The 16,149-nt window shown below is 37.4% G+C and overlaps 1 protein-coding gene across 1 annotated transcript; it reads left to right on the top strand.

The window, feature by feature from the left end:
• Positions 1-352: 352 nt before the first annotated feature.
• CCT7 (chaperonin containing TCP1 subunit 7) lies at positions 353-14,626 on the top strand. The gene is made up of 14 exons (XM_028181738.2): positions 353-488; positions 2,471-2,569; positions 3,909-4,004; positions 4,883-4,948; positions 5,403-5,478; positions 5,888-5,999; positions 6,456-6,589; positions 7,599-7,774; positions 8,577-8,731; positions 9,627-9,796; positions 10,437-10,571; positions 12,038-12,264; positions 12,685-12,771; positions 14,385-14,626. Exons 1-14 carry the CDS (start codon positions 486-488, stop codon positions 14,475-14,477), a joined length of 1,629 nt encoding a protein of 542 aa, XP_028037539.1. The 5' UTR covers positions 353-485; the 3' UTR covers positions 14,478-14,626.
• The last annotated feature ends 1,523 nt before the right edge of the window (positions 14,627-16,149 follow it).

The following is a 16,149-nucleotide window of genomic DNA, read 5'->3' as shown; positions in this document are numbered from 1 at the left end:
AACCTGGAAGCGCATTGCCTGGAGAGTGGTCCTCGGGAGCGTGGACGACCTAACGGGTGCTTCTGCTTATACATCGTCAGCGCAACCACGACCACTCTGACAAGAGTCTTTGATTTAGAACAAGAAGGAGAAGTTATTCAGGCAGGAAACACCACGTAAGGAGAAATTTAATTTGATAGAATTATATAGACCTCATGTCTCAATATTGGTGTGCAATTAAGGCTATAATGCCAGACGCCGCTTTTAGAGTTAAATTTATATGATGTGGAGCAAAATTGCAGTAAGACCTCAAGTGTATTTTAACTCTATGTCCTATATCAGTGAAATGGCTTAAAAGACTTTGTTTCCAAGCCAGTAAAAAAAAGTAACAGTCAAATGTCAAGCGCCGGCAAAACAAAAATTGAAAATTTCATGATTGTCATTGTCAACGTCAAATGTATTTTTCTCTGGAACGAAATTAGAGACAGTGAAACAAATCTAGCAAAATGGTAAATTAATTTGACTTTTTCTGTGAAATCTCTTAGATTTATTTAAATTTTATATGTTATTATGACACCTAATTGTGAAAAATATGTGTATACGTACATATTTTGTGTTACCAAAATATAGTTTCGGAGATACAATCTTAAAACCGGGCTTGAATCATTGAGAAGGAAATTAGTTTTTTTTATTTTTCTACGAAACAACTTATTACCATGGGTATGATTGAACTTTTATGTAGTTAGGGCTAAATTTTCGAGAATGTACCATTTAGTTTAATTATAATCCGCGCAGTCCGATATTTGGTATTTTCTCATAGACAAGGGAATGTCGGATGATCGGACACCAAATGCTCATGTGATTCGAATTTTATAACATAAATACACAAAATAATCTTAAACGCAACATAAAACATTGATATATAATTTAAAAAATACGTGTTGAAACAAAAAAAAAGTGGCTTATGATTTAAAATCGGCCAAGAAATCTCAGTTTGTTTCAAATCAGTGTTAGTGTTAAGACTCGTAAAATTCCACGTTAAAACTCAATAAACAACGAATAACTTTGCAGCTATGAGTATTTACATGTTCTTGCCATCTATTCGAAACTGTAGGCAGCAGGTTGGCTCTGCCCCGGCATTGCTGAAGCCCATGAGCTTTGGTGACCACTCACCATCAGGTGGGCCGTATGCCCGTCTGCCTAAAAAGGCAAAAAAATACACAATTCACACTAATACAGTTAACTTTTATGTTAATACAGTTAACAGTTAATACAGTTAACAGTTAACACAGTTAACTTGACAGTGCAGAGTTTGATTGAATGAATAGCTGATGATTATATCAAACGGATCCAATTACTGAAATGGTTGTGTGGATCACAATAACAGATATGAGGCTATTCAAAATCAAATATTTAAATCTTCTGCACTCATTTTCGTCTTTTGAAATTGAATATATGTTTTGTTTTTTAGCCAAAAGAAAAACTTTTTAGAAGCTTAAGCTGGTGAATGGTTACTGGAGCTTTTAGATACTGTTTAAATTTTTTTTATGATTTTTGTCTTAAGTTTGAAGCCTATTAGAATTAGAATTCTTTAAAACAGATATTGCTATGTGTTAGAAATGGGTCTCCTTGACTGATGATTCTTAAGGTCTAAAGAATAAGATATACAATATTGTGATTAGGCATTAGAGTTAGGAGGACTGGTGTTAGGACTGGAATAGCTATTTTACAATACAGTTGAGATTTTGACTTCTAAGTCGAGTGGGTGAGGACATTTAAACTATGATGTAGCATGATCACTGATGAGTTTACCAGACCAAGAGGGCCATGACTTATTCACTAATTTAACATTGTGACTGAGAAATTTTGCATTCTCTAATCTCATTATTTTATTCTCAACTTTTCGAACAGCTCTTGTGGTCCCATGACCATTTGTCTATACGAAGTCGATATTTGAATATTGTGCGGAAAACTGTAACATATTCAAAATGCCAGAAATTTATACAGGGAAAGTAATTATAATTGTCTGACTTTCTAAAACTAAAGAAATTACAGAAAATAGGGAAGAGAGATAGGCTAATAGTATCTTGGAAGAGTGATTAATAGTACCTTTTCTTGACTTTGGTTAATGTAATCGTTAATCAGAAAGAAATTTTAAAAAGTTGTGACTTTCAGCACTTTTATCATTGTAGCTCAGATTTTTTTATTTTTTTTCTGTTATCTACAATCAGTATCCTGTACTTTTGTTAGATGCGTTGAAATTCATTACGTAGTCAATAAGAGCGTAACTCCAGCGAGCCATCTACTCTAAATTTAAAAATTGGTCATTGAACTATATGACGTCTTTTCTCTTAAGCCGTTTACCGTAACTCCGTTTTTTCAAGGCAGCAGCCAGACTGTTTGGGTGCTCTTCAATCATTCGTGGTGTTTTTGTTTAGATTTGGTTAGCTTAAATTATAATCTTAAAAGTTTAAATGATTTATGTTCACAGCAACCACAAATACTTTTACTGAGGGAGGGAACGGACCAGACGCAGGGCAAGCCCCAGCTCGTCTCCAACATCAATGCCTGTCAACTTGTCGTCGATGCGGTGAGTATTGAGAGAGCTACCGGGAAACAGTTTTACATACACACTCTTTTTTTTTTCTGCCTAAGCTGAGAGCCTTGAGAGGCTATATCAGTGTAGCCTTAACTAGTAGGTGAGCTCGCGGGGCTCAAACCTGATGACGTTGCTAACACGAACCCTAGCAAGAGCCGTGCTTCACAGAATCTACTACCGGATCGGAAACGCGACCCACTGAGAAGATCCGGCGAGAAACTCACTGGGCTGTGTTTGAGGGTTGATCACACCCAATGCTTATGGTCAGCTATAGAAATACTTTTGAATCATCATGCCCATACCACTGATTGGTGATACAGGCATTACATACCCAATCCTGTAAACAGTCGATTTCGCCCTAAGCACGTCATTACGATCCGCCTGATTCATTAATGGTGGTTTTAGGTACCACAAGCACCGGTCACCATCCTCGTCGAACCCGTCGCTTGCCACGAAGGGCTCGACGAGTGAATTAGTCCATAGACACCACTGAGTTTCTCGCCGGATCTTCTCAGTGGGTCGCGTTTCCGATCCGGTGGTAGATTGTGTAGCACTGCTCTTGCTAGGGCCAGTGTTAGCAACACTCCCGGGTTGAGCGCCGTGAGCTCACCTACACGTTAAGAAGAAGCTGAAATAGCCTCTCAAGGCTATTAGCATAGGTAGGAAAAAAAGAAATGCATTTTCAATCACTGCAAATCTCGGAGAGGAATGAGCAATGGCTTACTCTTTTACGAATGTACTATGCACAGATTTTTTTTAAATCTTCTCATACAAGGACGAGTTGATCTAACACAATTCTACATTAATAAGTACAGGTGCACTGAATAAATTCGGCTTCGGTTAAACAAATAAACTAGACGGTAATTTTATTATCATCTAGTTGCATGCCTCTTATAGACATGTTTTTACATAACTGCTGTTTTATTCAAAATAGTGTTAGTGATAAAATGGTACATCCAATAAATATATATGTATAATGTAGCATGTAGACTATATCTAGAAGAAGAGCATTGAGGGAACGACCAGAAAGAAGACTATATCTACACTATCACAATAAAATAATCGAGTAATGTTTTGTTACGGTACTAGAGGAGAGGATTGCACTACTACTATGAATAGACGAGTTATGGAGTACAGTAGAGTCCCACATACCTCGTAGGAGGTTCTTGGCCATGGTCCGAAAAAAAAAAGGGAGTACAGTAGAAAGTTTTGAGACCACACAGTCTATCTCTAGCATCCCGCCATACTGCTCAAGTTGCGGACTATGTTTTGTTGTTTAAGATAGTAGGTACTGACTTGATCAGTATTTCAGTAACCCTTCTTGTTACAGGTCAGAACCACCCTGGGTCCCCGTGGTATGGACAAGCTGATTGTAGATCACAATGGAAAGGCGGTTATATCAAACGATGGTGCAACGATCATGAAGGTAGAGGCTTTTGCTGTTGGAAACTAGGACTGCTTGACTGTGTAATTTTCAAAGCCTATGATTAAAACATACGGATCCAATTACTGAATGTTCATGTGGATCATGATAGTAGAAATGAGGCTTTATGCTAAACAAATTGTCTTCTCGCATTGAAACTGTACAATCTCAAAACTTACTAATTTTACAGGAGAGTGTTTTAAAGGTTTAACATGTGATATTTTTATAAATAATCATCTTTGCAACATTAGTTTTATATTTTTTACCAGTTACATTATCTGTCTTTTAAAGTAAGATAAAATTATGTATTCATTTTGTTAATAGTAGTCAAAACATAGGTAAATAAATAAAATAAAAAACTAAACTATGCTCTTTTGACAGTATTTATGAGAAAGATAGTGGTGATACCAAATGATACCGCATATTAACTCAATTTAGAAAATTTCTGGAAATTGTACACTTTTAATAGACGAAATGACTTGAATGATTACAGTTTCAAATATAATTCTGATGTGGCTCTCAATTGTAACAATGAGTTCACAACCTTCCTAGCTTAATTAAATGCCACGAGAATGTGGCAAAGTGTGAGTTCGTCCACCTTCTATACCCCAAAGATTGAACTCTTAGCTGTACTGTACACTGTCTATCTTACCTCTAATGTTAAAACCATTGTATTCATTTTAATTTACATTTGTAAACATTGAGAGCCAAATAAAAACAAAATACAAACAGAAAAAGACATGCTTAGCCTTTTTTTTGTTTTTATCGTCTTCTTATCACATATTTCTAAGTGAGATTGTAGGGAATATTTGTGTAATGACAATTATATTTCTACTTATGTTACTACAATTGAAGTAAGTGAATGTAATTCATTTTTTCAGCTACTGGATATCATTCACCCTGCCGCTAAGACTCTTGTGGACATTGCAAAGTCTCAAGATGCTGAGGTAATGTACTTAACTCGGACACATTAATTCATAAAATTGTTAAATGAGAGCAAACCATGGACGTATTGGTGTCTAAAATAGAATATCTATACATTAATATGTGAAGCAAAAACTTTGTACCTCTTTTTTTGCACAGACAGAGGAGTAGGAAATTTCCCACACATATAGAGGAGTCAATAAAAAAAACATTACATGTATTTGACACAATATACTCCTTGATTATTTTCTATGATATCGTATCATGTCTAGATTATCACCATTACTTAAGCCTACATTACGTAAGTACTATAATGCATTTCGGTGAACATCTCTAGAGAATTCAATGATTAAACAAACGGATCCAATTTCCTAATTAATTAATTGAGGAAAATTTAATTTATGGATGAGAAAAAAAATCATAGACTTTTTCGGAAGTATTTGGTTGAATATATTTAACACTTGAAAAATAATACAGGTTGGCGATGGAACCACCTCGGTAGTGATATTGGCCGGTGAAATTCTGAAGAGGTTGAAGCCGTTTGTTGAAGAAGGTCAGTCTTTTGTCTCTTTTTTTATGAAGTTGGTGAACGAACCTGGATGGTGGCAGTATTCTAACAAATAGTACATTTATAAAAATCTATCTATATATATAAAAATGAATTGCTGTTTGTTAGTCTCGCTAGAACTCTAGAACGGCTGAACCGATTTGGCTAATTTAGTTATTGAATTATTTGTGGAAGTCCAGAGAAGGTTTAAAGGGTAGATAACTATGAAAATGCTCTGAATTAAATAAAAATAACAATTTTGTGTTTTTCCTTTGATTTGTCCCCCGTCAGATGGATTCCTTTTGTTTGTTATAAGTTTATTTTATACAAAAGTTTAGGTCTTTTATTTATCGACTGAGTCACTACGAAGTCTGCTGGGTCAGCTAGTTACAAATATAAATTTTGTCCTTCAAAGGTGTTCACCCTCGTGTTCTGATCAGAGCAGTCAGAACAGCGTCAAGACTGGCCATTGAGAAAATCAAGGAGCAAGCTGTGAAAATTGATAATAAGTCGCCTGAGGAACAAAGGTAATGAATATAATAGGTTTCTATTACTTTTGTGGTTAAATCTTTAACTGATTAGAGTTTAGACATTTGAATTGTCTTTTATACAATGTTGATGATTTCAATGAATAAATTACCTTTTTATATAATAAATAATTGATAGCCGATGATTAAAACATACGGATCCAATTACTGAAATGGTTGTGTGGATCGTGATAGTAGAAATGAGGCTTTATGACAAACCATTAAGGTTTGACTGGCTGGTAGTACGGTGTGTAATGAGTCTGTGCCCCGGTCATTTGTCATGCTGGGAAGCAGTCACTCATCCCATCTGAAGTGTAGGACAGCCATTATATGATACAAAGGCATACATACACATATGATGTCTATGGGTAGTAATAACCATTAATCATCAGTCAGTTTTGTTCTTTCGCTCAGTCCAAAAATTATTAATTGTAAATTATATGCTTATATCAACAGAGATCTCCTATTGAAGTGTGCATCAACAGCGATGTCATCGAAACTGATTCATCAACAGAAGGACCACTTCTCTAAGATTGTTGTTGATGCTGTGCTATCTTTGGACACTCCACTTCTGCCTCTCGACATGATTGGTGAGTTTTTAGGAAGTTGGGTTGCGACTATACTGTTTCTGAAACCAATGCTATCATGTTAATCACTACCTGACAAATAGATATCAATATTCATCTTCAAAGTTAGATCTAAATACATCGTCTTTTCGCATTAAAAGTGTACAATTTCCAAAAATATTTGAAATTGAGTTAATACGTGGAATCATTTGGTGTCACCAGTATTTTTCTCATAAATTCTGTCAAAATGGCATAGTTTAGTTTAGGTTTTTTTTTCTTTTTTGTTTACCTATGTTTTGACTACTATTAACAAAATTAATACATAATTTTATCTTACTTTAAAAGACAGATAATGTAACTGGTAAAAAATAAAAAATAAACACTGCAAAGATGATTAATATTAAAAATATCACAATATGTTAAACCTTTAAAACACTCTCCTGTAAAATTAGTAAGTTTTGAGATTATACAGTTTCAATGCGAGAAGATGATTTGTTTAGCATAAAGCCTCATTTCTACTATCATGATCCACACAAACATTCAGTAATTGGATCCGTTTGTTTTAATCATAGGCTTTGAAAATTACACAGATGAACAGTCCTAGTTTCTAACAGCAAAAGCCTCTACCTTCATGATCGTTGCACCATCGTTTGATATAACCGCCTTTCCATTGTGATCTACAATCAGCTTGTCCATCCCACGGGGACCCAGGGTGGTTCTGACCTGTAACAAAAAGAATAACTGAAATACTGATGATGTCACATAGCTACTTAAAGAACAAACAAGAGTCCACAACTGGAGCAACATGGCGGGATGCTAGAGATTGACTGTGTGGTCTCAAAACTTTCTACTGTACATCTGTCATGCGCATCTGTAATGCGAGAAGACGATATGGTTTAATATTTTTGTAATTTTTGAGCGAGCAATGAACACGTATAAAATTCGGAGTTCAATGAACAAAACAATGGGAGAATTACTTTCGTTACAATCGTTAGACTTGTAAACGTTAAATGTTCTGAATTGCTTTTTGCAGGAATCAAGAAGGTCCCCGGTGGAGCTCTTGAGGACTCTTTCCTGGTACCCGGTGTGGCTTTCAAGAAAACTTTCAGTTACGCTGGCTTTGAGATGCAGCCAAAGACATACAAAGACTGCAAGATCGCACTCCTCAATATTGAGCTGGAATTGAAAGCTGAAAGAGACAATGCCGAGGTGGGGATCTTACAATATCTAAATGTTTCCAACGTTAATAGTGATGTGGAGCCCACCTGGTGTTAAGTGGTTACTGGAGCACATAGACATCTACAACGTAAATGCTGTCACCCACCTTGAGATATGAGTTTTAAGTTCTCAGTATAGTTACAACGGCTGGCACTCCTTTCAAATCGAAACGCATTACTGCTTCACGGCAGAAATAGACTGAGTGGTGGTACCTACCCGCGCGCAATTACGCAAATTATAATTTTGCGGGTTTGATTTTTATTACACGATGTTATTCCTTCATCGAAGTCGATAGTGAACATTGTTAAGAGCATATTTCATTAGAAAAATTTGTATCCACCTGCGGGATTGGAACACCGATGCATCGCTAGATACGAATGCACCGGACGGAATCTTATTTATCCCTTAGGCCACGACATTGTAATATAATGTAAGTAGTCAGAAGCAGCAAACACAGATAAAAATAAATAAGTTCGTTATTGTATACTAGCGACCCGCCCTCGCTTCGCTTCGGAAACATTATTATTATTGATAGCTGAGTCCCGTGATTTTACCTGCGGTTATTGTCGTACCGCGAGTGACGCCGCGGGGCGAAACTTGTCTAAAAAAAAGCAGTCTAAGTTACTCCTTATATCATCAGCTACTTGTCAGTGAAAGTCCCGTCAAAATCGGTCCAGACGTTCCAGAGATTAGCCGGAACAAACAGACAAAAATTGCTATAATGCTATTTTGGTGTATGTAATATATCTGTTGATACTTCTTAATTATTTATTTGTATTAATCCCACATTAAGGTTCGAGTAAACAACGTGAGGGAATATCAGAAGGTGGTGGATGCTGAGTGGCAGATCTTATATGAGAAGCTCGCCGCTTTGCATGCTAGCGGAGCAAATGTGGTCCTCAGCAAGCTGCCCATCGGAGATGTTGCCACACAATACTTTGCGGACCGGTATGTGCTGTTTATTTATGCTAGCTGCTGTACTGACCGAGGCCTTACCTTTATTGGGCCTACAACTATGAATCTGCACTCATGGCTATGAATATAATTAGTAAAAAAAAAAAAATTGCATATTTACTGGTGGTAGGACCTCTTGTAAGTCTGCACGGGTAGGTACCACCACCCATAAAGCAACAAAAAATGTTTTTTTTATTTTTTTTTTCCAAAAATATAGTATATGGAAAAATTAGAAAATTTTTATTCTAAGATGGGTAGACAACCTGGTGTTAAGTGATTACCAGTGCCCTACAATGTCAATAATCTAAAAATCCCCAGAAATTTGTTCTAAGTCCTAGTTTTTATAGTACGAAGGTTCACCCTGCTCTTCGAACCAAAACACATTATTGCTTTGCATTAGAAATGGGCAGGGTGCGAGCGGAATTACGTGACACAAATTAAATTACCATTACCATTTTAAATTAAATTACCATTTTTACTGGTGGTAGGACCTCCTGTGAGTCCGCGCGGGTAGGTACCACCACCCTGCCTATTTCTACCGTGAAGCAGTAATGCGTTTCGGTTTGAAGGGCGGGGCAGCCGTTGTAACTATACGTGAGACCTTAGAACTTATATCTCAAGGTGTGTGGCGCATTTACGTTGTAGATGTCTATGGGCTCCAATAACCACTTAACACCAGGTGGGCTTTGAGCTCGTCCACCCATCTAAGCAATAAAAAAATTCTTGAAGAGCAATTTATTAAGTAACTTTTTTAATTAATTATAATTTTTTTTTATATATTTTTTATATTAATAATTATTAATTTAATTAATTAATTAATTTAGTAACAAACACATTGCTTTTTAATGAAATAAAGCATACTCAACATTAATCTGATCTCATTCCACAGAGATATGTTCTGCGCTGGACGAGTGCCCGAGGAAGACATGCGGCGTACGGCGCGCGCCTGCGGGGGAGCCGTGCTCGCCTCAACGAGGGACCTCACGCCTCAAGTTTTGGGTCACACGGCGCTATTCACGGAGAAACAGCTTGGAGCTGACAGATACAACTTCTTTACTGGTCAGTGTGTAACAATGAGTTCTTGAGGTTAATTGATTAGCAAGAAAAATAAAGTGGGAGACGCTCCACGCAACGCGCGCTTTTTGAACTATGGAAAATATTGTGGTTTCGTTAATTAATACACTGTAGTAATTAAATAGATTTCTATTACTAAGGCGCCGGGATATCTGTAGATAGACTAGCTGACCCGGCAGACTTCGTAGTGCGGGGAACCTCAATCGATAAACAAAAGACCTAAACTTTTGTATAAAATAAACTTAAAACAAACAAAAGGAATCCGTCCGACGGGGGACTCATCACAGGAAAAACAACATTGTTATTTTTATTTAATTCCGGGCATTTTCATATTTATCTACCTTTTAAACCTTCTCTGGACTTCCACAAATAATCCAGCCGATCTCGAGTTTTAGCGAGACTAACGAACAGCAATTCATTTTTATATATAGAGACTAGAGGGATCCGATGATACTGAGAATGAATCTATTTCTAAGAGACCTAAAAGAAAGATTAACAAACAAAAGAAGACAAATTTAGGAATTTCAGGCACTAGTAACAGAAATGGCTCTACGGTAAACTATCAGTGCCAATCCATGTAGCTAGATTCCTCAATTCCGCTATATTTTCAACGTGTATCTTCCAGGTTGTCCGGGTGCCAAGACATGTACATTGATCCTGCGAGGTGGCGCGGAACAGTTCCTGGAGGAGACTGAGCGTTCCCTGCACGATGCCATCATGATAGTCCGGAGAACGATCAAGAATGATGCTGTAGTGGCTGGTATGTTATTGTTTATACTTAGTACACAAGCAGATACTATGTTGTAGATTGTTTCATGAGCTCTTTGATATGCTCTGAGACTTGTGATGTAAAGTCGGAGTAAAGAAGCGTTTAAGACGAAGGTTCGAGAACTGTTTCTCAGAGAGTTGGCAGAGACATCTAATTGATAATATTTGTTTATATATATTTTTATATGTATATATTTGTGTATATATATTTATTTAAGTACGAGTATTTGTATCTATAAATATTGTCTCTTTTTTTTTATTGCTTAGATGGGTGGACGAGCTCACAGCTCACCTGCTGCTAAGTGGTTACTGAAGCCCATATACATCTACAACGTAAATGCGCCACCCACCTTGAGATAAAATTCTAGGGTCTCAAGTTTTTTATTTTTATTTTTTTTATTGCTTAGATCGGTGGACGAGCTCACAGCCCACCTGGTGTTAAGTGGTTACTGGAGCCCATAGACATCCACAACGTAAATGCGCCACCCACCTTGAGATACAAGTTCTAAGGTCTCATGTATAGTTACAACGGCTGCCCCGCCCTTCAAACCGATGCGCATTCCTGCTTCACGGCAGAAATGGCGGGGTGGTGGTACCCACCCGCGCGGGCTCACAAGAGGTCCTACCACCAGTAATTACGCAAATTATAATTTTGCGGGTTTCATTTTTATTACACGATGTTATTCCTTCACCGTGGAAGTCAATCGTGAACATTTGTTGAGTACGTATTTCATTAGAAAAATTGGTACCCGCCTGAGATTCGAACATCGGTGCATCGCTCAACACGAATGCACCGGACGTCTTATCCGTTAGGCCACGACGACTTCAATATAGTATATAGTATATAGTGTATAGTTACAACGGCTGCCCCGCCCTTCAAACCGAAACGCATTACTGCTTCACGGCAGAAATAGCCAGGGCGGTGGTACCTATTCGCGCGGACTCACAAGAGGTTCTACTACCAGTTGGGTTATACCATTTAGGTTATAGATATCTATGGGCTCCAGTAACCACTTATCACCATGTGGGCTGTGAGCTCGTCCACCAATCTAAGCAATAAAAAAAAAAGTGAGTCGTCACGGGACGCCTGGCAGATGTGAAACATCGACATTATTTTTTAAAAGTAATATTCAGAAAAGAACAGATTGTGATAGGAACTAAATATGTCATAATGATAAAATAAAATATTATGAAAAAATAATTTGTGTTCAAGTAAAACATAGGCTATGTGTACTGTAGTAAACAACACTGTATACACGACGGAGTATACACTATAGGTATCCGAGCTCAGTGTAGCGAGAGAGATGGCTTAACGCCGGATCGAGTGGGAGAGAATCGCACAGTAGATTGCGCATGGCGACGCGTCGCCACGCCAGAAATCGGTTTTACGTGCGGCTATAGATGTTTCGCATCAAAAAGTTGTGGTTCCCTATTGTCACTAACCCTATCAACTTATAGGCGGAGGAGCAGTAGACATGCAAATCTCTGCCCATCTCCGGTCTCACTCTCTACAACTGGCTGGCAAGGAGCAGCTGGCCGTGGCGGCAGTGGCCCGCGCGTTTGAGGCCATCCCTCGTCAGCTGGCAGACAATGCAGGCCTGGACGGGACCGGACTCCTCAATAAACTGAGGCAGAAGCACGCCGCTGGGGAGCACACGCACGGTGTGGACGTTATCAGTGGAGAGGTAATTATATAATTGAAGTTTCAGTGACCGCTCTATTTCTTGAAATTACCTAGTTAAAATAACCTATTTTTCTGCTGTTTGTAAAATTGCTGTAGTGTGTTATAAGTAGAGGTTGCAGTAGGTAGATTGATTTAAGGTCGTTGACCGTTCCAGAATTTTGAAGTTCTGAATCACACAACAATATTTTCAAAGATTATCAATTTAATATTTTTTGTAATTCTTTACTTAGTTTCCAATTTTGGCTTTCTAGATGTTTTATTTTCAATATTCGAATGTACTTTTGTACACTTCACTTGTAAGTTCCCTGTCTGATCCTATTAATAATATTGTATCATTGTGTGGGTTTGGTGGTCAAACACTGGTTGGGTTTGGAGTAATTGAACTTCTCACTATGAGTACTGTTTGTTTTTGTGATTTAAGGTGGTGGATAACTTTGCGAAGTGCGTGTGGGAGCCGGCCCTCGTCAAGCTTAACGCCGTGAGTGCCGCCTGCGAGGCCACCGCTCAGGTATGTGACCACTTTGGTTAATATCATGTCGAGTAATGCTTAAATAAATATATTCAGAATATGTGACCACTTTGGTTAACCTCAGGTAGAGTAGTGCTTAAATACATTCGGAAGATTTCGTATTAAGAGTATTATTATTAAAACTAAACATATAGTCTTTGTGGACTGAAGGATAAGACACCCATCTGGTGCACTTGGTTCGATTCCTGTAGCTATTAATTTTTCTAATGAAATACGTACTTCCATGAACAGCTTCCACTGTGAAAGAACAACATTGTGTAATATAAATCAAACCTGCAAAACTTGTAATTAGTGCAATTTTTATTCAATTGAGATATGTGGGTAGCGGTAAATAAAATGATGTGTATGTGTGATGTGTGTGAGTAAAACGAATGTACTTTGTACTAATTCATACTCTTAATATAGAGTTAGAAATATATTCAAATATCCAGAAATATAACCTCAGTCATCCACAGAAACTAGAAGTTCACAGTGCATCTGGCCTTAAGTAGTTACCAAGGAGCCTTTAAACATCAAGTATAACCATAAAATCAGTCACCTACCTTTAGACTTGTGTAGCAAGTTTTAAAATCCTACAGTACCTTGAAGGTCTTCAAATCAAAACATGTCATTGCTTCGTGGTAAAAATAGGCAATGGTGTTACCTATCCGTGCAGGTTGACAAGACATCCTACGATCAGTAATTAGGCAAATTATAATATTGCACAATGAATTTTTTTAAAGTATTGGTAAATGATATTGTCCATCATTCCGTATAACCAATGTCAGAATGAATGGTGCTATAAGCCGCGCCAATAAATAAATAAATCTAAAATGGCGACGGCGATCATGCGGTCTCTCACTCTATACTATTGCCGTCTTTAGTCGCACACGGCGCGTACTGTATGCAAAAAAATATCAGTTCTGACTTTGTTCTCAGACGCGCTCTGTTTTCTCTCCAATTCTGTTGTTATTTGTTCGTTATTTTGTTATTTATTTTACACCTCCCTCCTCTGCCAGGGCACCAAAGTAAAGTAAAGTACATTCTCATATTTTGTTTTTTTTATGTTTTTTTTTTTCAATAAACAACTTTTTTACAATAATCTAAATCAAAATACAATAAATTAAAATTACAATTTATCAGAATGACTAAAAACAAAAATGAAACAAAATCAAATGAAACCGAATCAAAATTATTAAAATTAAAATTGTCAACTACTACTTATATAAAATTAAAATATATATATATTTTTTTTATTGCTGAGATTGATGGACGAGCTCACAGCCCACCTGGTGTTAAGTGATTACTGGAGCCCATAGACATCTACAACGTAAATGTGCCACCCACCTAGAGATATAAGTTCTAAGGTCTCAGTATAGTTACAACGGCTGCCCCACCCTTCGAACCGAAACGCATTACTGCATCACGGCGGAAATAGGCGGGGTGGTGGTACCTACCCGTGCGGACTCCCAAGAGGTCCTACCACCAGTGAATAAAAGAACTAATATTTGTTGACCCTACCATCTGTCAATACAGGTACATTGACGCCATTTTCGATTCGTTTCTCTATTGGCGCGGCTTTTACCAACGTTTTAATATAAGATTGTTTGCAGATTCTATCAGTGGATGAGACCATCAAGAATGTCAAGGGCGGTGAAGAGGCGCAGATGCCTGGTCGCGGCATGGGCCGCCCTCGTATGGGATAGGACTCGACAATGGCTAATAACACTGCTAATAACAGACTATGATCACTTGAAGTCGCTCGCGTCTGCACTGTCTCGCTTTTAGTATTATACGTACTCCTAATGTAATAATAATAATTTTATTCAATAAATGGTACACTAATTAAGGACTAGTATTTGTGTTTTATTTGTAACTAGCGACCCGCCCTCGCTTCGCTTCGGAAACTGTAATGTATTATTGATTTCTCCACTATATAATGGATGTTATTATACATATAAATAAAATTGGAGTGTCTGTTTGTAATATTGAAATAGCCTCTTTATACTACATGCATATGAATATATATATACGGTACATACACCAAAATAACTTTTTTTTACAATTTTTGTCTGTCTGTCTGTCTGTTCCGGCTAATCTTTGGAACGGCTGGACCGATTTTGACGAGACTTTCACTGATAGGTACCTATGATATAAGGAGTAACTTAGGTTACTTTTTTTAGACTAGCTTCGCCCCGCGGCGTCACCCGCGATACAATAACCGCGGGTAACATGGCGGGACTCAACTATCAATTATAAAATGTAATGTTTCCGAAACGAAGCGAGGGCGGGTCGCTAGTTATACATATAAACCTTCCTCTTCAAACACTCTATCTATTAAAAAAAACCGCATCAAAATCCGTTGCGTAGTTTTAAAGATTTAAGCATACATTATCAAGGAGGCCACAAACACCAGCGTCCCGGGAGCCATTAAGCAGGCCGAATGCAGGCAACATTGGAGGAAGCTGGTGCAAAAACTGGACCAAGGTGGTCACGACCCTCAGTAATGAGGAAACGACAAAGAAGAAGAAGAAGAAGGGGTATAGGGACAGAAAGCGACTTCGTTTTATACTATGTAGTGATATTTAGCGAACAGATACATTCCTCTGTGGCCACTGCTAAATGTATGAAGTTTAGTTGTTGGGGCTGCATTAGGGCCATTTATCTTTCGTATGACAAAAACATACAACAACTGTGACAAGTTTCCCCGAAATCAGAGGAATGATTGAGGAATAAAGGGAGGGGAAAATGTACATTTATTATTTCCAAGTTTTGCCATAGAAATTATTTCTAGGAATGATAATTATCCTAGACTAGTGGTCCCGCAGTAGTCGAAATTCGACTATAATTAATTGAAATTTTATTTAAAAACATTATTATTGTCAAACACTTAGAATTTTTTAATATAATCACAGATTTCGCCAAAATTACATTAAAGATAAATGGTAGGTACTTATTAAAGACAAACAATATTAATCTATTCTCAACTTGACACTAGACTTTCAACAGTAACAAAAGTTTGACAATAAACGCAGAGTGTGTGTGTTTATGTGTTGTATCAAGTACATGGTAGTGTGTGTAATGTTTTCTTTATTGATCTAATGAGTTTATTATGCATAATTTAAAAAAAAAAAACATTCTGCACTCCTTCTCTATATTCTCTATGAGCGTGGGAAATTTGATATTCCGTCCGCGCAATTTTCGTAAAAAGGGATACACATTTTTGCTTCACGTATTAATATATAGATACCGACTGCAGCGCCATCTGCCGGGCTGATCTGTGAATCTAAACCATCCAGGGCACCACCCAAACGCATACAAAAAATCATTCAAATCGGTCGAGCCGTTTAGGAGGAGTTAAGTGACAAACACAGGCAT

The sequence above is a fragment of the Bombyx mandarina genome, chromosome 24, assembly GCF_030267445.1.
Source record: "Bombyx mandarina strain Sakado chromosome 24, ASM3026744v2".
NCBI classification, from domain to species: Eukaryota; Metazoa; Arthropoda; class Insecta; order Lepidoptera; family Bombycidae; genus Bombyx; species Bombyx mandarina.
Note: the sequence above shows the minus strand (reverse complement) of the source record. Positions and strands in the feature narration are given on the sequence as shown.